This window comes from Cricetulus griseus, chromosome 5 (genome assembly GCF_003668045.3).
Source record: "Cricetulus griseus strain 17A/GY chromosome 5, alternate assembly CriGri-PICRH-1.0, whole genome shotgun sequence".
Classification (NCBI taxonomy): Eukaryota; Metazoa; Chordata; class Mammalia; order Rodentia; family Cricetidae; genus Cricetulus; species Cricetulus griseus.
In genome coordinates, this window is record NC_048598.1 from 98,628,295 (window position 1) to 98,651,733 (window position 23,439).

At 42.1% G+C, this 23,439-nt stretch overlaps 1 protein-coding gene across 1 annotated transcript in view; it reads right to left on the reverse strand.

The window, feature by feature from the left end:
* Nucleotides 1–23,439, reverse strand: part of LOC118238936 (A-kinase anchor protein 9-like) — a 42,979-nt gene that overhangs the window by 15,225 nt on the left and 4,315 nt on the right. The window contains exon 2 of the mRNA XM_035445855.1: nucleotides 8,890–9,040. Within this exon, the coding sequence (XP_035301746.1) occupies nucleotides 8,890–9,040 (151 nt within the window). The remainder of the gene's footprint in view (nucleotides 1–8,889; nucleotides 9,041–23,439) is intronic.

Sequence of the window (23,439 nt, forward strand, 5' to 3'; positions counted from 1 at the left end):
AAATGGTGGGAGGAGAAAACCAGTCCCCACAGATTGTCCTCTGACTCCCACATGCCCAATGTGGAGCAGAGGCATGTACACAGACACACCCAATGAGTAAGTAAGTAAATAATAAAAACAAGAACATCCCCGCTTTCTAGGAAATGCACAGCAATATTTAGAAATTAAGGCCCATCTGTCTGCAATAGATCCGCACAGAATTTGGGTTTTTTTGGACAAAATTTTTGAGAAATTTTAATGACAAAAATTTACCACTGGTCAGTGGTGGCACATGCCTTCAATCCCAGACTCAGGAGGCAGAGGCATGTGCATCTCTGTGAGTTCAAGGCCAGCCTGGTCTAAAAGAGCTAGTTCCAGGACAGCTAGGTCTATACAGAGAGACCCTGTCTTGAAAAAAAATTACCATGGGTATTCCATTCTTTCTCATCTGACTTCCTGGTTGTTAATTCCATTGTCTCTACACCTCTCTTCACTTAATTTTTCTTTGTTACAGGGCACTGAATATCCAGCTGATATGGAATGTCTCCAGAAAGCAGACAAAAGGATTGTGTTGTCATTAAATGCTCATAACAATGGCAGGCAGGAGACTGCAGCCAGAGACAAAGAAATGGACACTTCAAGACAAAGTGTGTGCTTACCCCCTAGTGGGAATCTGCAGCCAGGTGGAATCATTCAGTTTGGTGCTCCTGAAAACTGTTTGATTCAGTGAAATTATTTCATTTCACAAAAAAAGATAATCGATATTACTATAAGGGTTAATAGTTGTCAAATTAGTTTTAAATAGCTGTATTTTATTTTAAATAAATAAATTCTTACCTCTTTCACCTGGAGTGCCATTTGTTTTAGACGAGCAGGAGATGGGCAACAGGGTAATAAAAGGATGGAAACTGGTACCTAAAGCGGGACTGTAAATCATTTGGAAGCTCAGCTACTTCCACTGTTAGAGGAAAATGGTGACTGTGATGGCATTTTTTCTCCATTTTTTAATTTAAATTAGACACAAGATAGTTTTACATGTTTATCCCAGTTCCCTCTCCTCCCCTGCTCCTCACTAGCACACTACCTATCCCACACATTTTCTGCTCCCAACGGAGAGGGAGGCCTTCCTTAGGGGGTCTTCAGAGTCTGTCATATCCTTTGGGATAGGGCCTAGGCCCTTCCCATGTGTCTAGGCTGAGAGGGTATCCCTCTATGTTGAATGGACTCACAAGTCCATTCCTATGCTATGGATAAGGAGTGATCCACTACAAGAGGTCCCATAGATTTCCCAGGCCTCCTCACTGACACCCACATACATGGGGTCTGGATCAGTTCAGGGCTGATTTCCCAGCGATCAGATTGAGGACCAAGAGTATCCCCTTATGCAGGTCAGCTGTTTCTGTGGGATTCACCAACCTGGTCCAGACCCCTTTGTTCATCACTGGTCCTTCTCTGCAACTGGATTCCAATTCAGTTCAGTGTTTAGCGGTGGGTATCTGCTTCTACTTCCATCACCTCCTGGATGAAGGCTCTAGGATGGCATATATTTGAGCCATCAATCTCATTATCAGGGGAGGGCATTTAAGGTAGCCTCTCCACTGTTTCTTAGATGGTTAGTTGGCATCATCCTTGTAGATCTCTGGACATTTCCCTAGTGCCATGGCTCCCTCTCTTATGGTATCTCTTATTTTCCTCTCCTCTATTCTCCCCCATACACAACCATCCTACTCACTTATGTCCTCCTCATCCCTCCTCTTCTCCCCTTCTCATTCTCCTAGCTCCCTCTCCCCTCCTTCCATACTCCCAATTTGCTCAGGAGATCTTGTCCCATTCCCCTTCTCCAGGGGACAATGTTTGTCTCTCTAAGAGTCTTCCTTGTTTCCTAGCTTCTCTGGGGGTATGGATTGTAGGCTGGTAATCCTTTGCTCTATGTCTAAATCCATATATGAGTGAGTGCATACCATGTTTGTCTTTCTGTGATTGGGTTACCTCTCTCAGAATGGTTTCTTCTAGTTCCATCCATTTTGCTGTGAATTTCAAGATTCCATCGTTTATTTTTTCTGCTGAGTAGTACTCCATTGTGTACGTGTACCACATTTTCTCTATCTGTTCTTCAATTGAGGGGCATCTAGGTTGCTTCCAGGTTCTGGCTATTACAAATAGTGCTGCTATGAAGATCGTTTAACAGATGTCCTTGCTATGTGAATGTGCATCTTTTGGCTACATGCCTAAGACTGGAATTGCTGGATCTTGAGGTAGAATGATTCCCATTTTCCTGAGGAATCACCATAATGATTTCCAAAGGAACTGTACAAGTTGGCACTCCCACCAGCAATAAAGGAATGTTCCCCTTTCTCCACATCCTCTCCAGAATAAGTTATCATTGGTGTTTTTGATTTTAGCCAGTCTGACAGGAGTAAGATGGTATCTCAAGAGTTGTTTTGGTTTGCATTTCCCTGATGACTAAGGATGTTCTGTACTTTCTTATGTGTCTTTCAGCCATTTTAGGATCCTCTTTTAAGAATTTTCTAATTAGTTCTGTACCCTACGTTTCAATCAGATTATTTGGTGTTTTGAAGACTAGCTTCTTGAGTTCTTTGTAAATTTTAGAGATCAGCCCTCTGTCAGATGTGGGATTGGTGAATATCTTTTCCCAATCCGTGGGTTGCCATTTTGTCTTGTTGACTGTGTCCTTTGCCTTACAGAAGCTTCTCAGTTTCAGGAGGTCCTATTTATTAATTGTCAATCTCAGTGTCTGTGCTACAGGTGCAATGTTCAGGAAGCTGTCTCCTGTACCAATTCCTTCAAGGGTGCTTCCCACTTTCTCTTCTAAGAGGTTCAGTGTGGCTGGATTTATGTTGAGGTCTTTGATCCATTTGGACTTAAGTTTTGTGCATGGAAGTCTTCTACATGCCTGCATCCAGTTATGCCAGCACCATTTGTTGAAGATGCTTTCTTTATTCCATTGCATATCTTCAGCTTCTTTGTCCAAAATCAGGCGTTCATAGGTGTGTGGGTTAATTTCAGGGTTTTCAATTAGATTCTATTGGTTTACCTGTCTACTTTTGTGCCAATACTAAGCTGTTTCCAGCACTATAGCTCTACAATAGAGCTTGAAATCGGGGATGGAGATGTTTGCAGAAGTTCCTTTATTGTACAGGTTTTTTGGCTATCCTGGGCTTTTTGTTTCTCCATATAAAATTGAGAATTGTTTTTTTTAAGGTCTGTGAAGAATTCCGTTGGGATTTTGATTGGGATTGCATTGAATCTGAAGATTGCTTTTGGCAAGATTGTCATTTTTAGTATGTTGATCCTACCTATCCAAGAGCATGGGAGATCTTTCCATTTTCTGGGATGTTCTTTAATTTCTTTCTTTAAAGACTCTAAAGTTCTTGCTGGACAGGTCTTCCACTCCTTTGGTTACCCCAAGATATTTTATGTTGTTTCTGGCTATTGTAAAGGGTGATGTTTCTCTGATTTCTTTCACAGCCCTCTTTTAGTCTGCATATAGTAGGGCTACTGATTTCTTTTAGTTAATCTTGTATCCTGCCACTTGGGTGAATATGTTTCTCAGCTGTAGGAGCTCCCTGGTAGAGTTTTTAGGATCACTTATGTAAACTATCATATCATATGCAAACAGTGAAAGTTTGACTTCTTCCTTTCCAAATTGTATCTCCTTGATCTCCTTTTGTTGTCTTATTGCTCTAGCTAGCACTTCAAGTACAATATGGAACAGACATGGAGAGAGTGAGCAGCCTTGTCCTGTTCCTGATTTAGAGGAATAGCTTTGAGTTTCTCTTTATTTAGTTTGCTGTTGGAGGTTGGTTTACTGGATATGGTTTTTATTATGTTCAGGTATGTTCCTGTTATCCGTGATCACTCCAAGACCTTTATCCCGAAGGGGTGTTAGAATTTTTAAAGGCCTTTTCAGCATCTAGTGAAATGATCATGTGGTGTTCTTTTTCAGTTTGTTTACATGGTGGATTACATTGTTGGATTTTTGTATGTTGAACCAACCCTGCATCCCGGGGATGAAGCCTACTTGATCATGGTGGATGATTTTTCTGATATGTTCTTGGATTCGGTTTGCCAGTATTTTATTGAGTATTTTTGCATCAATGTTCATGAAGGATATTGGCCTGTAGTTCTTTTTTTAGTTGTGTCTCTGAGTGGCTTGAGTACCAAGGTAATTGTAGCCTTATAAAACGAATTTGGCAATGGCTCACATGTTTACTACCTGTAAGTATGTAACAATTTTTGTCCATTTATAATAATGACAGTTTGTCCTTTTATATCTTAAAATATTCTCTTTTAAACTGATTCCTAGGCAGGGAAAATCTAGGGAAGACTTACCTGAGTGGTCCTGGCCTTTCTCATCATGGTCATTGAAAGAGGTCTCAGTCTTAATGTTTCTTTTATGCATCAAGTAATTCAGTACCCTCATATTTTAAAAAAAAAAAGGATCAAGGATCATTTCTGGTTTCCCTACACAAATACCCACCACACCTCCACAACAGGAGGGAATTATTCAATATCCTGTTTAGTGTGAGAATAACAAGGTAGTAGAAACTGGTTCATGATGGCTGAGATGGCCACTCATAGTTTTAATACAAACTCAGTAGGGAAAGTGGGGTGGGGCAAGATATCAGGAAGGGGGTCAATTATATTGTTTAGGGACCAATAAAATTCACTCTTTGAAAATCTGATTGACGGGCTGGAGAGATGGCTCAGTGGTTAAGAGCATTGACTGCTCTTCCAGGGGACCTGGGTTCAATTCCCAGCACTTACATGGCAGCTTACAACAGTGTGTAACTCCTATTCCAGGTGAAACTTCACCCTCACACAGACATAAATGCAAGCAAAACATCAGTGTACATAAAATACAAATAAATAATTTAAAAAAGGAAAACAGATTGTCATGTATCAGGGCCTAAATTTTTCAGAGAAATTAGACAATATTTGATGTTCCAGACAAATTAGACATATAAAAATCTACCACAAGTACCTTCATGAAGGTGGGGATAATAAGTTCACTAGACCAAAGATCAATGATAAATAGGTGTTTAATTGGGGAACAGCTTACACAGATAGTAATAAAGGATTGAAGGGATGAAAAGGAAGGGAGACATGGTGTGCTTATACTTTCAAAGGAGAAAACAATGCATGGATCAAAAATACAGAAAATTTGAATAAGATCATCAAAGCCAATTCCTCAATAAGTATTCAAGGCTGGTTGCTCCTTGAATCCTTATCACCAAACTCCTGCTAATGTCAGTGGGAGAACTATCTCTACAAGCATTTCACAAAATGGGCAAGAAGGAGAATTCATACACATAGGAGAACAAACATAATAAGCTCTCTCAATTAGTATTTACCTAAGGGACTGGAACAACTGTAATGGAAAACCTGCTTAATAGCATCTATTAAGTAACTGATTTTCTTTATTTAAATTGAAAAATAACACAGGCTTAGCAAAAAACAAGATTTATATACTATCATTTTACCAACTGACATAATACAGGGTTTGTTTTTACTAACCAAATTTGAGTATTGCATTTTTCTGCTTTTTTAAAAGTTCTATTTTATATGATATATTAAAAGTGACCACATGATTTTACAAAAAAAATGATGCTACAGCACTTCACTCAAGAGTGGCTTGCTAGAGTACATCAAATACTATATCAAGTGAACCATATTGGAAAGTTTCTAGCAGAAAACAGCTACTTAGATGAAAAATTTTTGTTCACAAACTATTTGACTCAATTCATCTTGCATCATGTTGCATACGACCTTCTGAAGAATGTGTTCTTTTCTAGTTTAGATAAAAGAACTATGCTTCCAGTATAGGTTTAAAGAGAAATCAGGCGCTAGGGAAGTCTCCAGAGATCTACAAGGATACAAACTAAATATCTAAGCAACAGTAGAGAGGCTGCCTTAAATGTCCTCCCCTGATAAGGAGATTGAAGACATAAGAAAGTGTTCAACATCCTTAGCCATCAGGGAAATGCAAATCACAACAACTCTGAGATACCATCTTACTCCTGTCAGAATGGCCAAAATCAAAAACACCAATGACAGTTTATGCTGGAGAGGATGTGGAGAAAGGGGAACAATTCTCCACTGCTGCTGGGAGTGCCAACTTGTACAGCCACTTTGAATATCGGTATGGCAACTCCTCTAGAAAATGGGAATCAGTGTACCACAAGATCCAGCAATTCCACTCTTTGGCATATACCCAAAAGAAGCACATTCACACAACAAGAACATCTGTTCAATGATGTTCATAGCAGCACTATTTGTAATAAGCAGAACCTGGAAGCAGCCTAGATGCTCCTCAACTGAAGAATGGATAGAGAAAATGTGGTCCATTTACACAATGGAGGACTACTCATCAGGGTGGGGGATGGACGATGGAATCTTGAAATTTGCAGGAAAATGGATGGAACTAAAAGAAACCATTCTGAGGTAACCCAATCACAAAAAGACGAACATGGTATGTAGTCACTCATGTGTGGATTTTAGACATAGAGTAAAGGATTACCAGCATACAATCCACACTGCCAGAGAAGCTAGTAAACAAAGAGGACCCCAAAAGAGACATACATAGTCCCCTGGAGAAGGGGAAAGGGTCAAGATCCCCTGAGCAAATTGGGAGCACGGGAAGAGGGGGGAGGGAGCTAGGAGAATGAGAAGGGAAGAAGAGGAGGGATGCAGAGGACATGAGGGAGCAGAAAGTTTGAGTCAGGGGAAGAATAGAAGATAACAAGAATGGAGATACCATAATAGAGGGAGACATTTTAGGTTTACAGAGAAATCAGGCACTAGGGAAATGTCTGGAGATCTACAAAGATGACACCAGCTAACAATCTAAGCAACAGAGGAGAGGCTACCTTAAATGCCCTCCCTTGATAATGAGATTGATGTGCCACCCAATAGCCCTCATCCAGCAGCTGGTGGAAGTAGAAGCAGACACCCACAACTAATCACTGAACTGAACTGGAATCCAGATGCAGAGAAGGACGAGTGAAGAGCAAAGGGGTCCAGACCAGGCTGGTGAACCCCACAGAAACAGCTGACATGAACATCGGGGAACTCTTGCTCCCCAGACTGACAGCTGGATAACAGGATGGGACTGATCGAGACCCTGGAACATGGGTTTCAGGGAGGAAACCTCTGAAATCTACGGGACCTCCTGTACTACATCAGTGCTTATCCCAAGCATAGGAATGAACTTGGAAGCCCATTCCACATAGAGGTATCCCCCCTGCTTCAAGACACACAGGGGTGGGCATAGGCCCTATCCCAAAAGATACAATAGATTCTGATGACACCTATGGAAGGCCTCACCATCCAGGGGGAGCAGAAGGGATATGTGATAAGTAGGGTTTTAGTTGGGGGGTTGGTAGGGGAGGACAGGAGCAAGAGGGAACTAGGATTGTCATGTCAAACAATCTTGTTTCTAATTTAAATAAAAAATCTGAAAAAAAGGAAAATTAAAAATAAATAAATACTAAAAACACTAAAAGAAAATGCACTAACAATATTAATTTGGTTCCTAATCGATTACCCAGCTTTTCTATTTCCAGCATCCCCTGATTCTGTGTTTTCTTTATTGTTTCTAATTCTGCTTTCAAACCGTGAACTGTTGAAGTTTTTGCTTCACTTGTTTGGTTCTTTTTTCTTGGCTTTCTTTAGACTCCTTAAGAGATTTGTTTATTTTTTGAATTTTTTGGTTTGTCTTTTCCTCCATTTCATGTAATTTTTTGCTTGTTTTTTCTTCTTTTTCTTTAAGTGATTTTCTTGTTTCCTCTTTAATGGTGTCTCTCATCTTCATAAGATAATTTTTTGTTTATTTGTTTTTCGAGACAGGGTTTCCCTGTGTAGCTCTGGGGCCTATCCTGGCACTCACTGTGGAGAACAGGCTAGCCTCTAAATAACAGAGATCCACCTGCCTCTGCCTCCTGAGTGCATAAGATAATTTTTAAGGTCCATTTCTTCTTCATCTTGCTGGTGTGGAGTCCCTAGACTCTGGTGGTGTCATCTTGTTTTTTCTGTTGTTGAGTGTGTTCTGATTCTGTCATCTTCCTATCCCTTCTTCCAGTGGCTGCAGGTGGGGTGTCTCCCTCTCTCAGGCAGCAGGCAGAGGGCAGAGGTAGGACAAGGTTGAGGTGTGTCTGGACTCAGGGTGGGCCTTCCGGTCTGGGCAGGTCTCAGGGGGAGTCTCAGGAAGAATCAAGCAGGGGGTGATGAGGTTGGTTGGGGGCAGAGCAGTGCCCAGACTCACCTCAGGCACAGGGGGCAGAGGGCAGAGGGGGGCAAGTGTCCGGGGCAGTTCTGAGAGAGACTTTTCCTACACTCAGAGACCCAACAGTATTTCTTTGACCATGACCCAGACATCTTCTGCCACATCCTCAATTTCTACCACACAGGGAAGCTTCACTATCCTCGCCATGAGTGCATCTCTGCTTATGATGAAGGATTGGCCTTCTTTGCCCTCATCCCAGAAATTAGTGGCAACTGCTATTATGAGGTGTGCAAACACCTCAGGTGGCAGAATGAAGAGTGCCTGCAGGGTGATGCGGACACTGACAACACAGGAGACAGTGCATTGCTCACCATGACTGCTAGGCAGAGAGTCTAGTGGGCCTTTGAGAAATCTCACACTAGCGCCATGGCCCTGCTGTTCTGCTATGTGACTGGGTTCTTCATTGCAATCTCAGCCATTGTAAAAGTGGTGGAAACAGTTCCATGTGGGTCTAGCCCAGGCCACATAAAAGAACTGCCTTGTAGGGAATGGTATGCAGTGTCCTTCTTCTGCTTGGATACCACCTGTGTCATGATCTTCACCTTTGAGTACTTATAACACCTAGCCCCAGCACCTAGCCTTTATCATTTTGAGCTCAGTGTTACGAGTATCATCGATGTGGTGACCATCCTGCCCGAATACATTGAGCTGGTCATGACAGATAATGAGGATGTCAGTGGAGCCTTTGTCACACTCCCAGTGTTTTGAGTCTTCTGGATCTTTAAGTTTTCCTGGCACTCTCATGGCCTGCATATCCTGCGGTACACACCAAAGAACTGCACCTCAGAATTGGGCTTCATGCTCTTTTCGCTCACTATGGCTATCATCAGTTTTGCTACTGTTATGTTTCACACACAAAAGGGGTCTGCAGAAAGCAAGTTCACCATCATCCCTGCAGCCTTCTGGTACACCATCATCACCATGACAACACTGGGGTAGGTGCCATTGTAGGAAATGGGATGCAGTTTGGACATGGGTGGGTTGATTGTGAGTCTTGGGGTTTCCTGATAATTGAGAGTGGCTGAATATTTCTCTCAATGGATTTATGAAAGCACTAATAATTTGGAAACATTATTTGGATCAGCTCAAAGGGTATGCCCAAAAGATAGAAAGTACCAGGGAGTTGCAGGCAAATATTAAGAATTAATACCAGAAAGTGACCCAAGTATAAGATTACCAGACTAATTAATAGCTACAGATGACATGGGTTTTAAACCTAAGAACCCTATCTTATTTTACATAAGTATAAAACGTTAGAAATGATTATCAAAATAGTTTATATATTATTATATATATTAATATATCAGTAGGTTATCATTTTCATTTTCATTATGGCTAATAGGTTATATATAGAATATTAGACCTGAAAGTGGTCAACTATACGAAATGCATATCTTGGTTTGTTGACAAGAGTTCTCGAGCCTCTTTTTTATCACCTATGAAGATCAATAATGATTAGGTAACTCTTCAAATGTGAAGTTTAGAAACTGATCATCAGGAATATTTAATAACATCTCAGGAAAACTGAGCCTGCATATTATATAGCCACTCAGATTTCATGAAATCCTAACCCTTGTGTCCTGAGGAAATGAACATTTTGGACTTTTGCAAGGTTTTAAGCAGCTGTGAAACGGAAGAGAAGTGTTAGGACTTTCACCACATAAATTATGCATTTTGTTTGGTCTCACTGATACAATACAAGTAAACATGAAGGTGAGAAATGCAAAGATTTGAACCCAGTGTTGGAATACTGGGGAAGAAAATGCAGTCGGGGGGTAACTGATAATCCCTGCTAAATTAGGCCAAATCTAGGTGAAGTAATCAAAACTAGTAACAAGTCCCTAACTCAACCTCATACAACTATAACATAGATAGATTATAACAGTAATGGAAAGGAGAAAGGGAAGGCTTGTGGATACCATGAACATTAACTAATACAAAAGTCCCAAGCACTCTCAACTTCACAGACAAATATATATTGAGTGCGATGTGGTGTGTTCGTGTGTGTGTGTGTGTGTGTGTGTGTGTGTGTGTGTGTGTGTGTGTGTGTGTGTGTGTGTGTGTGTGAGTTGTGTGTCTATGTGTGTAAAACAGTGTGTGTATGCACATGCTTAATAACAGTTCACAAGCATCACTCTGGATCTACCTGCCCAGAACTGTAATTTACCAAAATTCTTCCATGCCTGACTTTTTAATGTTAGTTCTGATATTCTTTCCCTATAATACTAACATTTTAGCAACTAAATCATTTTTCCATCCTGATATATACTTGTTTTCATGTACTTTGCTATTGTGTTTCTGCATATAGAAAAAAACCCACAATTATATCCCCCATTTGTAAGGGAATCTCCAAAAACCAGTTGTCCTTTTCTTTGTTATATCAGCATTCTATTTAATCTGTCAGTTGGAATTTCCCATGTGAAACACCACACCCCATCTGTACTAGCAAAAGCACAGCTTACCTTACCTTATCATGAAAATGAGTGCCTTTGCACAAGCAGACTTGCCAAGTTATTATTTATTCAAACTTAATTGTGAATAAGTAAGATGAGACAAAGATAACCATTATTTAGTAATACTCATTACTCTAATATATAAATTTACTGAGTGTGAATTAATTACATAGTGTTTAAGAGCCAGCATTTTTGGAAGTACAAATACATACCTCATATAAAATTACATCAAATTGAACAAATCGAATCTAGAGACTGAGCATATGGATTCCAGTGCTATAAAGTGGAAAAGAAATACTTTATAAGAAAAAGGAAGCAGAAGCAGACACCAACAGCTAAACACGGGTCTGAACTCCTGGAATCAAGTTGCTGAGAGGGAGGAGTGATGAGAAAAGTGATGAAGACCAGGTTAAAGAAACCCACATGAATGGCTGGACTGAACAAGGGGGAGCTCTGGACCCCAGACTTATAGATAGCAAACAAGAATAGGACTGAACCAGGCCCATGAATGTGGAAGTCAATTCGGATGCCTGGACAATCTATGGGGCCTCTGGTAGTGGATCAGTATTTATCCATAATACTCGAATGGACTTTGGGAGCCATTCCACATAGAGATATCCTCTTGGCCTACATACGTGGGGGAGTTCATTTTTAAAGATAACCATTATTTAATAATATTCATTACTCTAATATATAAACTTACTGAGTGTGAATTAAATACTGGCTACAAAATATACCCAAAGCAATCACTGTTGAAAACTGGACTTTCCCTCTTCCCAGGTCTTGGACAAGACCTTGTTCTTGCACGTAACTCCATTCCATTTTCTGCCCTGTGGTTTCTTCTTAACACCCACACTTCTCCAACAATATCTTGGTCCTGTGCCACTCCCACCTGCCTGTCACTCCCTGAAAGTCCTCTCCTGGGCCATTGCCTGCTCCTAAAGGAACCTTTCCTGGTTGTGAGGCCACTATCCAGTTAATAACACTCCTAGATGTTGTGAAATCTAAGCTGGTATCTCATTCATGGAAGGTCTGGAAGAAGTCTCCTACAGTCTTTGTAGAAGATATTGGAAAGTATCACTTTCCTTCTACCTTATTGAAGAATTGGAGAAATATTAGTGAGGATGAGGCCTTCATTGGGGCATAATCTAACTCTATCACATCATTTGGGAGAGGTCCCAGGTCCACCCACATGTATCTATATTTAGAGAGTATCCCTCCATTGGGATTGGACTCCCAAAGACCATTTGTGCACTAGAGATAAATATAGATGTCACTGTCAGATATCCCATAGACTGCCCAAGAACCCCATCTGGCAGTGACATTCGTGGGGCCTGGGTTGGGCCTATGCTGGTTCCCTAACTATCAGCTGGGGTCTCTGAGCTCGAACTCTCCTGGCCATGTGTTTAGTGGGTTTCCACAGCATGGTATTGACCCCTTTGCTCATTACTCATCCATCTCTACAACTGGATTCCAGGAGTTCAACACAGTGCTTGGATGTGGGTATCTGCTTCTGCTTCCATAAGCTACTGGATGACTTCTCTATGATGGCATTTAAGATGCTATCAATCTCATTTTATTGTAAAGATATTGCCTGATGGCACTTTCACTCAGGACAGACTAGAAAGTGTATAGACACAAGTCAGTCCTTCATAAACCATGTATTTTTACAACTCTGAAAGAGAAGAAATGTGGGTAGACGTATTCTTTCTTTCTTCTGTGCACAAAAGGCACAGAACAACCAAAGACTTATCTGTCCCTGCACCGAAACACAGGACCATATGCTATATGTCAGTCCTGACTTTTATCCTTAAAATGCAAGGTCTGACACACACATATGGGTAAGTATCACATTCATTAATTTGTAGCCTTCCATAAAGACACACACACACACACACACACACACACACACACACAAATAGATATCAGGACCTGTTAATTTCCAAATCCTGAAGAGTCAAATTATATACACACAAATACAGGAGAGATATAGGGGGAGGAAGTGGAAGTCAAGAAGAGGTAGAAATAGAGCCCATTAGGACAAGAGAGAGAAGGCGGGTGTTGGGTCAAGTAGGTGTCCCATCACCAATAGTCAAAGCCCCTCCCCCATAGTAGATCATGATGCCAGGTCCTGTTACATTTCCCATTCCCTCACAACCAAATCCCTCTACACAGGGCAAGGTGTCAGGTCCTTCAAGGTGTCCACAGCCTTACAACCACAATCTCCTCTTGCAGAGTTTAGAGTCAGATACTGGTCAGAATTCCTTCTTCTGTAGCCACTGACACACATATGCACATACACACATGGGAGATGACAGGTCCTAAGAGATTAACCCTACATAACATGTAATGTAACTGAATTTGGGCACTCGAGGAACACATACAAATACACCACACACACACACACACACACACACACACACACACACACACACACACACACACAGTGCAAGATTTCTGTCCCTGCTAGGTATAAATGTCCATGAAAATACTCTATCTGTCAGCCATGTGTTGGTGGCACACACCTTTAATCCCAGCACTCAGGAGGCAGAGGCAGGCAGATCTCTGTGAGTTCAAGGCCAGCCTGGTCTCCAGAGTGACTGTCAGGATAGGATCCATAGCTACACAGCGAAACCTTGTCTCAGAAAACCAAAAAAAAAAAGAACCAAAGAAAAGAAAATACTGTCTCTCTCCATATCTCTGTCTCTGTATTTCCCTCTCTGTCTCTCTCAAACACACACATACACACACACACATATACATGTATTCAGGCAGGCCACTACACACTCATTCAGAACTGCTAGATATCTTTCCATTCAACCAAAGCCGCACTCTGGCAACCAAATGCAGGTCCTTCCAGCTCTTCTGTACTAAAACCCTCACACAGTACCTATTTCTACCAGTCATTTTCTCTTTCATGGACCAAAATCCCACATATATCAGGATTCAGCTCCCTTTTTCTGTAAATAAAACCATCACAGAATACATTGCTATGTCTTTTGCTACCATGTATTTCAGGAATTTTCTCCTGCACAGCCAAAACCACACATAGAGCAGGATTCATCTGCTGCTAATTATCCCCTACCCTAGAGCCAAAAGACCTAAAAAAAAATACAAGCCACATATCAGTCCTTTTTGATAGTATTTTCCCTACAGCAAAAATGTCCACTGAAAGGATAGGAGTCTGCCTAAGACTGAAGCAGGGCCACTGAATGGGGGTGTCACTCGGGAGACCCAGGCAGTCTATGGGCCACTGGCAGTGTAACCAGTATTTATTCATGGTGGATGAATGGGATTTGGGAGCCCATTCCCTAGGGAGGAATACTCTCTTAGCCTAGACACATGTGGATTTCAGTTTTAAAGATAACTATTGTTTAATCATATTCATTGCTCTAGTATATAAACTTATTGAGCGTGTCTTAAATATTAGTTACTAAATATACCCAAAGTAATCACTGTGGATATCTTGGCTTTTCCCTCACCCCTTGCCATGGGCTACAGGACCCTGTTCCAACTCCTAACCCCTCTCCTTCTTGTGCCCGTTGGCTTCTCGTCAGCACCCACTCTGAGCCATCCTTTTCTTGGGCCCCTGCTTCTCCCACCAGCCTGTCACTCCCTGTCAGCCCTCTGAAGGGCCTGTGCCTTCTACTTTGGGAACCTTTCCTGGTTGTGGGTCCTCTCTAATTCTCTGGCTCTCTCCCTGCATTAGGATGGCTTTTATCTAGGCTACCTTTTAGCCCCTGGATCCATTTTAGACAGATGATTACTACTCACATACAGCTGTCACATGTTGCATGGCTACATCATGTATGGTTTAGGTGGCTGTATAAAGACTCTGCATGCAGAAACCAGCAACCACCACATGAAATCCTCCCTTAATGCATCACTATCCAGCTATCCCACTCCTAGATGTTGTGAAATCTCGCTGGTTTCTCATTCATCGGAGGTAGGACCTGTGTCATTGCCATGCTCGGACACATCAGATAGTAGTAGTCATGTAACATCTGATCAGTCACCCTCCATGATATTACTTATTTGTATAAGTACATTCATTTAGATACAGTGTTTCCTCTAGAACATGCTGACTCCAAACTCTATGTAGCCAAGGAAGATCTTGAACTTCTGTTCCTTCTAAATCCCATGGGAGCTGGGATTACAGGCATATGCCACTAATCCCGATGCATGCGGTCCTCAAAATTGAACCCATGGCTGCTTCTGTGCTCAGAAACCAACTCTGGCTCTTCGTTTTGTTGGTGTTTTGAAGTGTCCCATGTGCTCGGGATGGTGTTCTAAGTTTGTTTCAACCCAGTGAGAAGTCTAAGGAAGTATCCATTAATCTTCAATGTTAAATCTGCTCAGCTAATGTCTGGAAAAAAATGAAAACCCTACATTTAATTAGAAGTTCCTGTTCTCACCGCATATCTGGCTAAGGTAATACATGTTTGGTATTGTAAACCCAGAGAACTAACCTTGGCTGGAGTGGTCATGGACTAGAGAGTAGAAGAAAAATTCTACTTCCATTTTCTTATACCAATGTAATATCTAATTGTATTCCAAATGTATATCCTTGTACACAGAGATAAATATAGCAGCTGACCCTCATCAAAGTACCTTCCTTTTGAAATACCAGACTATTACACAAACCCACACCTGATCAAAGTGCAGAGAAGTGAGGATGTCATGCTAAAGCTCGACCTCTGAAAGGGCAATTAGTTGTTTTATGGGACAAGTTAGTGCTGCCTCTCAATGAGTTGTTTACAAATGTAATACAATTATGACATCAGCAATTCACATGAAAATAAAATCAGGGTCAATTCCACATGGACACTACCAGAAGTGTTACAGGTTATCAATACCTGTGAAGACATGAGAATCAGTCTCCTCCAAGGACAAGTTCCCACTTAGGTTGTTCAGTACCGTGTGGTCGGTTCTTCAATCCCAAGCAAATGAACAAACTAAATGTATTCAGGTTAGAAATATATGTGTCTATGTATGAGCACAAAACCACACATATACATGCATTTTACTCATTAAAGGGCTCATGTTTGGGGCTTACATGGGATAAGCTGAGGCACAAGTAGGAAGGAAGTTGACACGAGAGACTAGATGTAGTATTTATGTGTGAAGTTTTTAAAAACACACAAAAACCAATCAATCTTCGAAGAACTAGTTGCAGGTTAGGCAGGAATATTGGGTAAATGTAAAAGCTACACCCAGGAATTTGAGGACTAGTTCACCAAGTGATTGACAATGTTCTCCTAAAAGTATAACAAAACATACAAATAGAATAAATTTGGGATGGTTCTACACCTGAGAAATAGAAATTTTTGAATCAGAATGACACACCACAAGAGCAGTGGAAGAAGTGCAACGTTGATGAGAAAAATAATCCTTTGGTTTGGTTAGGTTTTGTATTTTTAAGTTTCAGAGTATTGATGATCAGTGGAGGCAAATTAAGCCTTGACTAGCCAATGATGTACTTTTCGTGTTGACAAAGTAAAGGGATGAACACAGACCTAAGCACTTGTATTAAACTAGACATTGAGCTCCTAGGGAAAGTTCAGCATGCATTGATGGTCTTGAGATTCAATCAGAGCCTAGATTTTTGTTTCTGACTATTAGTTCTTTGAAAGCAGAAATTAATAAGTTCCCGTTAATATTCCATTTATGGGTGATCGACCAGTTCACAGATATTGCCTGATGAGCATTTCACTCAGGACAGACTAGAAACAATCCAAACACCATCAGACCTTCAGAAACCAAGTTGATTTTCATGATTTAAATGAGACCCAGAAGGGAAGTAGTGGGGAGAGATGCTTACTGGCTGGGATGTGCACAAAAGGCACAGAGCAAGCAAATCCTTCTGCTCTAAGCCTGCTGTCACAGGATCCTCACTTGTTGTCCACATGGCAGGATGTGCCAGTTCACCTTAGAGCAGACACAAGTGTTGTGACTTCTCCTGACCAATGAAGGAGTCCTGATTGGCATCTCAATCTGACTGTCTCAGTTCAGTACCTGTCACCAATCAAGTCACAGATCAGGATGCACAAGCCACAACAGCTGGGTGGTGAAGAGACAGTTGGTGCCAGTCTTGCAAGTGAAGGCAGAGCGTTCACTTCGCTGACACCAGTGCCAGAGGCAGTGTGCACAGACAGTGTTCAAAGCCGCGAATTTGGAAGAGGATTTCCTGTTCATTTCAAGCAAAACCAGGTACAGTCTCTTTGGCTGCTGTCTTCCAGGACTATTTTGTCAAAAAAACTTTGGAGTGGGGATTGGGCCACTGGACATTGTTCCTATTGGCTGACTCATCAAGAACCTGAGCCTGTATTTTAAACCACCCAGTTCACTTTCTCTTTTGTCTAAAGAGTCTGTGGTTGCTGAGACAGCCAGGTCTCTTCTCAGAATACTGTGGACCATCCCAGGGAGACTGCTGATCTATTCCTTGACCTTAGTGTCCTATCCTATATTCCTTTTTTTTTTTTTTTTTTTTTTGGTTTGTGAGATCAGGTTTCTTTTTGTAGCCTTGGAGCCTGTCCTGACAATCTCTCTGTAGCCCCAGCTGTCCTCAAACCCACAAAGACCTGCCTGCCCCTGCTTTCCAAGTACTGGGATAAAAGCATTGATCACCACCTCCAGTCATGTTCCCTCAAAATTCACACTTTGAGACTGGCATGTCACACACAACAAAGTCATCTTCATTTGCAACTATTTTCTGGATAACTAAATTACACTCTTGAGGCTCAGGACTTTTTACCTTATATCTTCATTTTTTTCGTTTTTTGCTTGTTTGTTTTGTGTATTTTATTGAGACAAGGTTTCTCTGTGAGCTTTGTACCCTTACCAGTGGAACTTACTCTGTTATCCAGTCTGATGTAGAACTTACAGAGATCAGCCCTGCCTCTGTCTCCCAAGTGCTGGGATTAAAGCCTGTGCCTCCATTGCCCGGACACTTCCATTCATATGTTTCATCTGTAAATTTTTCAGTTGGAACTGTCTCTGTTGTTCAGGCAAAAACTCACCTTGAGTATGAACATGGCCTTGCTTATGTTCTGTGGAAATTTCTGAATGTTTCATGTTATTTCAATAAGGATTATCATGATCAAGTGTATAAACTGTTGATTTATAGTCTCTGCTTCTTTTAATGTTAGAGTAATTTTTTGTTTATTTATGTTGCTCAGAGTTATTTATCTGTCTGTGTACAACACACCTTTCTGAAGTCAGAGGAAAACCAAGGGTTGGATGTCAGTGTCTTCTTCCCTCCCCCCCCCACCCGACATATGGTTTAAGGAACAAAGATCATGTCACCAGTCTGGCAGAAGTCTCCTACAGGCTTTGGAGAAGATAGTGGAAAGTGTCTCTTAAATTCTCCCTTATTGAATAGCTGGAGAAATATTAGTGTCAACTCTTTATGAAGTCAGGTAGAATGCATAAATGAAAGTATCATACCAGTCTTTTATTCCTTTTGACATTTCATCATTGAAAAGGGCCTGATCCTTTTCCAACCTGCCTGTCATTCCCTGAAAGGCCTCTCCTGGGCCTGTGATTGCTCCTGAGGGAACCTTTCCTGGTTGTGAGAACACTATCCAGTAATTCACACTCCTAGATGTTGTGAAATCTAAGCTGGCATCTCATTCATGGAAGGTCTGGAAGAAGACTCCTACAGTCTTGTAGAAGATATTGAAAAGTGTTTCTTTCCTTCTACCTTATTGAAGAGTTAGAGAAATATTAGTGAGGATGAGGCCTCCATTGGGGGATAATCTAACTGTGTCACATCATTTGGGAAAGGACCTTGGTCCACCCCATGTATCTATCTTTAGAGAGTATCTTTCTATATGGAAGGGACTCCCAGAGACCAATTGCACATTAGGGATAAATACAAATGTCACTGCAAGAAGTCCCAAAGGCCGCCCAAGGACCCCAGCTGGCACCCACCATCATGGGGCCTAGTTTGGTCCTATATTGATTCCCAAGCTGTCAGATGGGGTCTCTGAACTCCAGCTTGTCATGCCAGCTGTTTAGGTGGGTTTCCCCAGCATTGTCTTGACCCCTTTGCTCATCACTCCTCCATCTCTACAACTGGATTCCAGCAGCTCAACTCAGTGCTTGGCAGTCAATCTCTGCTTCTGCTTCCATCTGCCACTGGATGCAGGCTCTATGATGGCATTTAAGATAGCCATCAATCTCATTATACTGTAGACATATTGCCTGATGATCCTTTTACTCAGGACAGACTAGATATTGTGCAGACACAAATCAGTCCTTCAGAAACCATCTATTTTTACAACCCTCCAAGAGAAGTGTGGGGAGATGTTTTCTTCATGGGATGTCCCTGCACAAAGGGCACAGAACAACCAAAGTCTTCTCTGTCCCTGCACAGAAACAGGACCATATGATATATGTCAGGCCCTGACTTTAACCCTTCAAATGCAAGGTCTGACACACACACAAACAAACACACACACACACACACACACACACACACACACACACACACACACACGAGTAAGTGTCAGATTCATCAAGTTGTATCCTCACATACAGCAAAATTCACACACACACGCAAACAGATATCAGGGCCTGTTGAGTTCCAAATCCTGAATAGTCAAATTATATATATATTCACAAAGGTGAGGTAGAGGGGAAGGGAGGAGGAGAGAGAGGGAGACCAATAGGAAGTAGAAACAAACGCACATGAGGGCAAGAGAGAGAAAGGTGTGTGTTGGGCCCAGTAAGTGTCCCATCACCAATAGGCAAAGTCCCCCAACCATACACTCACAGCAGATCACGATGCAAGGTCCTGATACATTTCCATCCCGGTACAACCAAATCTCTCTACATAGGGCAAGGTGTCAGGTTCTTCAATGTGTCCACAGCCTTACAACCACAACCTCCTCATGCAGTGTTTGGAGTCAGATACTGCTCTGAATTCCCTCTTCTATAGCCACTGACACAAATATGCACATACACACAGGGAGATGACAGGTCCTTTGAGATTAACCCTACCTAACAACTAACGCATCTTGGGCACTCGAGGAACACACACAAATACACCACATACACACACACACACAGAGAGAGAGAGAGAGAGAGAGAGAGAGAGAGAGAGAGAGAGAGAGAAAGTTTTCTGTTCCTTGTAGGTATAAATGTCCATGAAAATACACTCTCTGTCTCTCTGTCACTGTGTCATTCAGAATGAGGTGTCTGTTACTTCTTGCTAGATATCCTTCCATTCAACCAAAGTCCCACTCTGGTAAACAAATGCAGGTGCTACCAGCTCTTCTGTAACTAAAAGCCTCACACAATATATCGCTATGTCTATTTCTGCAAGGTATTTTCTCTTGCATAGGCAAAACAACACATATATCAGGATTCAGCTACCTTCTTCTGTAAATAAAACCATCACAGAATCCATTGCTATATCTATTGCTACCAGGTATCTTAGGTATTTTCCATTGCACAGCCCAAACCCCACATATAGCAGGATTCAACTGCTGCTAATTATCCCCTACCCTAGAGGTATAGACCCAATAAAAAATACAAGCCAGGTATCAGTCCATTTTGATAGCCTTTTCTCTACAGCAAGAGAGTACAAAAAAAGGATAGGGGTCTGCCTAAGCCTGAAGCAGGGCCCCTGAATGTGGGTATCAGTAGGGAGGCCTGGGCTGTCTATGGGCCACTGGCAGTGTAACCAATATTTATTCCTGGTGCATGAATGACCTTTGGAAACCCATTCCCTAGGAAACAATACTCTCAGCCTAAAACATATGGATTTCATTTTTTAAAGGTGACCATTGTTTAATAATAATCACTAATCTAGGATATAAACTTATTGAGTGTGTATTAAATATTAGTTACTAAATATACCCAAAGTAATCACTGTTGATATCCTGGTTTTTCCCTCACCCCAGGTCATGGGCAACCTGACTGTGTTCCTAATCCCAACTCCTCTCTATCTTCTGCCTGGTGGCTTCCCCTCAGCACCCACTCTGATCCAACTCTTTCTTGGGCCTGTGCATTCTCCCACCTGTAGGGAGCTGCAGAAAACCGCACCCAAAAGATGGCGCCAGTTTCCGCCCTCCGCCAGCCCGACGGTGAGCGCTCTCTGTGGTAAACAACTCCAAATTTGGTAAAGGTCATGTATCCTCTTAATTCTGCTTGGAGACAACCTATCCTGGCGCGCCAAGTAGGGTTAGGTGATTGGTAGATGTAGACTATATCAGGCCCCGTCTCCCTCGACCCGGGGCCGCCTCCATTATACATTGTATAAAGCAAAGAGGTTCCCGATTAAACTGTGTTTAAAGAAGATTCCTTGGTGTGGCGTCTTTCTTGCTGGTCAAGGTTGGACGCCGCAAGTGGTGGCCCGTACGGGGAATTCAGAACTTCTCACAGTCGGGGCAGCGCCGGTAAGTTCCCAAGGTAAGTGGAACTGTAAAGTCCGCGGTGAATGCAGAGATAGGTCTCCAGTAAAGGAGCACCAAGGTCCTCGGGAAAGAGGAGATAGGTCTCAGTAAAAGAGTACCAAAGCCCTCGGGGAAGAGGCAGTAAAGTCTCCGGAAAGGAGCAACACTGTTCGCGACAAAAGCGAACCGAAAGTAAAAAACCTCGCTTCTGCTTTAACTTACAGAGTGAGAGTAAGTTAATGGACCCCGCTATTATAGTGGTGATTTGGCTGCTTTTTAACATCGCAGTGTAGGCTTTTGTTTTGTGGTGGTGTTATCCAACTTGCACACCTTCGGAGCGCACTAACTAAGACAAAAGCACAATGGGATCGTCACAATCACATCCAATTTTTCTGGCTCTTCAAGAGTTACTTCATTCTAAAAATTTAAGGTTAACTAAAGCCACATTACAGAGGTTCCTGAATGAATGTGACACCATTGCACCCTGGTTTGCAGCCTCGGGCAATCTCACTGTTGATAGTTGGGATAAATTAGGGAAAGACCTGGATTTTGCCTGGGAGCAAGGAACGTTGAAGCCGAGTGTTCACCCGGTTTGGCGTCTAGTGCGCAGCTGTCTAGAGGATAAAGGGGGAAATAAGAAAGCTATAACAAATGGACAGGCTGCCCTTGAAATGCTCCAAGAAGAAAGATCAGAACAGTCAAAAAGTGAGAGAACAAAGGAGAAACAGAAAAGGGATAAGAAGCGAGAAGCGAGTCTATCCTTCTCTAGAAAGGTTGAGGAAGGAATTAAAAGAACTAGGAGAGGATTCAGAATCAGAGGAGGATATATGTGAGGATGAGGACATCATGGAGAAAGAGGAGGAAGAGATTATTGAGCTCATGGGAAAACATTCATTAAAAGTATCAGAAAAACAGCGTCCTAAAATGGCGACTGTAAAGCAAGGGCACCGCCCTATCGCTCCTCCCCCCTACTGCTCACAAGAGGAAGTAGGAGGTCCTGGTTGCTCCACCTTCTGTCCGGAAATGTGGCGTACAGTTCGCACTGAGTTTCGGGTTACTCGACCACTGGCTTATCCAGTTTTTACAGACGGTAACCAACAGAGATATCATGAACCAATTGACTTTAAAATAGTCAAAGCTCTGGCAGAATCGGTACGCACCTATGGGGTGACGGCAGCTTTTACAATTGCTCAGGTAGAAGCACTCGGTCGCTACTGTATGACACCCAGTGATTGGACAAATTTGGTAAGAGCTTGCTTATCACCAGGACAATATTTGGATTGGAGAGCTTTTCAAATTGAGTTTGCCAATGATCAAGGTGCGATTAATCGCACAGCTGGTGATCAATATTGGGATGTGGACATGCTTCTTGGTCAAGGACGTTTTACACAGCAACAAACAGGATATCCTCCTCAAGTATATGATCAGATTAATCAAATAGCCATTAGGGCTTGGAGGTCTCTGCCTAACAAAGGTGAGGTCAGTGGAAATCTTACAAAGATATTACAGGGTCCTATGGAACCCTTTTCAGACTTTGTGGCAAGAATGGTAGAAGCTGCAGGAAGAGTGTTTGGGGATCCAGATGCTGATATGCCTTTGATCAAACAGCTGATTTATGAACAATGTACAAAAGAGTGTAGGGCTACAATAACTCCATATAAGGGTAAAGGCCTTAAAGTCTGGATGAAAGTCTATAGGGAGTTAGGGGGTCCGCTGACTAATGCTGGACTAGCAGCTGCTATGATGCAATTAACTAAGAAAGGTGGAGGTTCAGAAGCTTGCTTTAAATGCGGCAAGCAAGGGCATTTAAAAAAGCAATGCCCCGAGGGAGGAAACACTAAAGTCAATAACTTTGCTCCACGCCCTAAGCAACCTGGCTTATGTCCTAGATGTAGAAAAGGAAATCATTGGGCTAAGGATTGTAGATCAGTAAAAGACATCAGTGAACAGCCTCTTGTTCAGGGGTATGGAGGAGCCCGTCCAAAAAACGGACGACGGGGCCCATGACCCCAGGGCCCACAAATATATGGGGCCATGGAGGATCAGAACCAGGAGCAAAGTCCCAAAACCTGGCCCTCTCTTCGTCATCCGAGGGACCGAGGAGAGCCACTACAGGGTCCTCGGGGCTAGACTTACGCTCCACCACCAGACTCATATTAACTCCCAGAATGGGGGTCCAACTTGTTGACACCGATTTTAAGGGACCCCTTGAGCCTGGCACAGTAGGTTTGCTTATAGGAAGATCATCTACAGCATTGAAAGGTTTACGAGTACATCCTGGAGTTATAGATCCTGATTACAT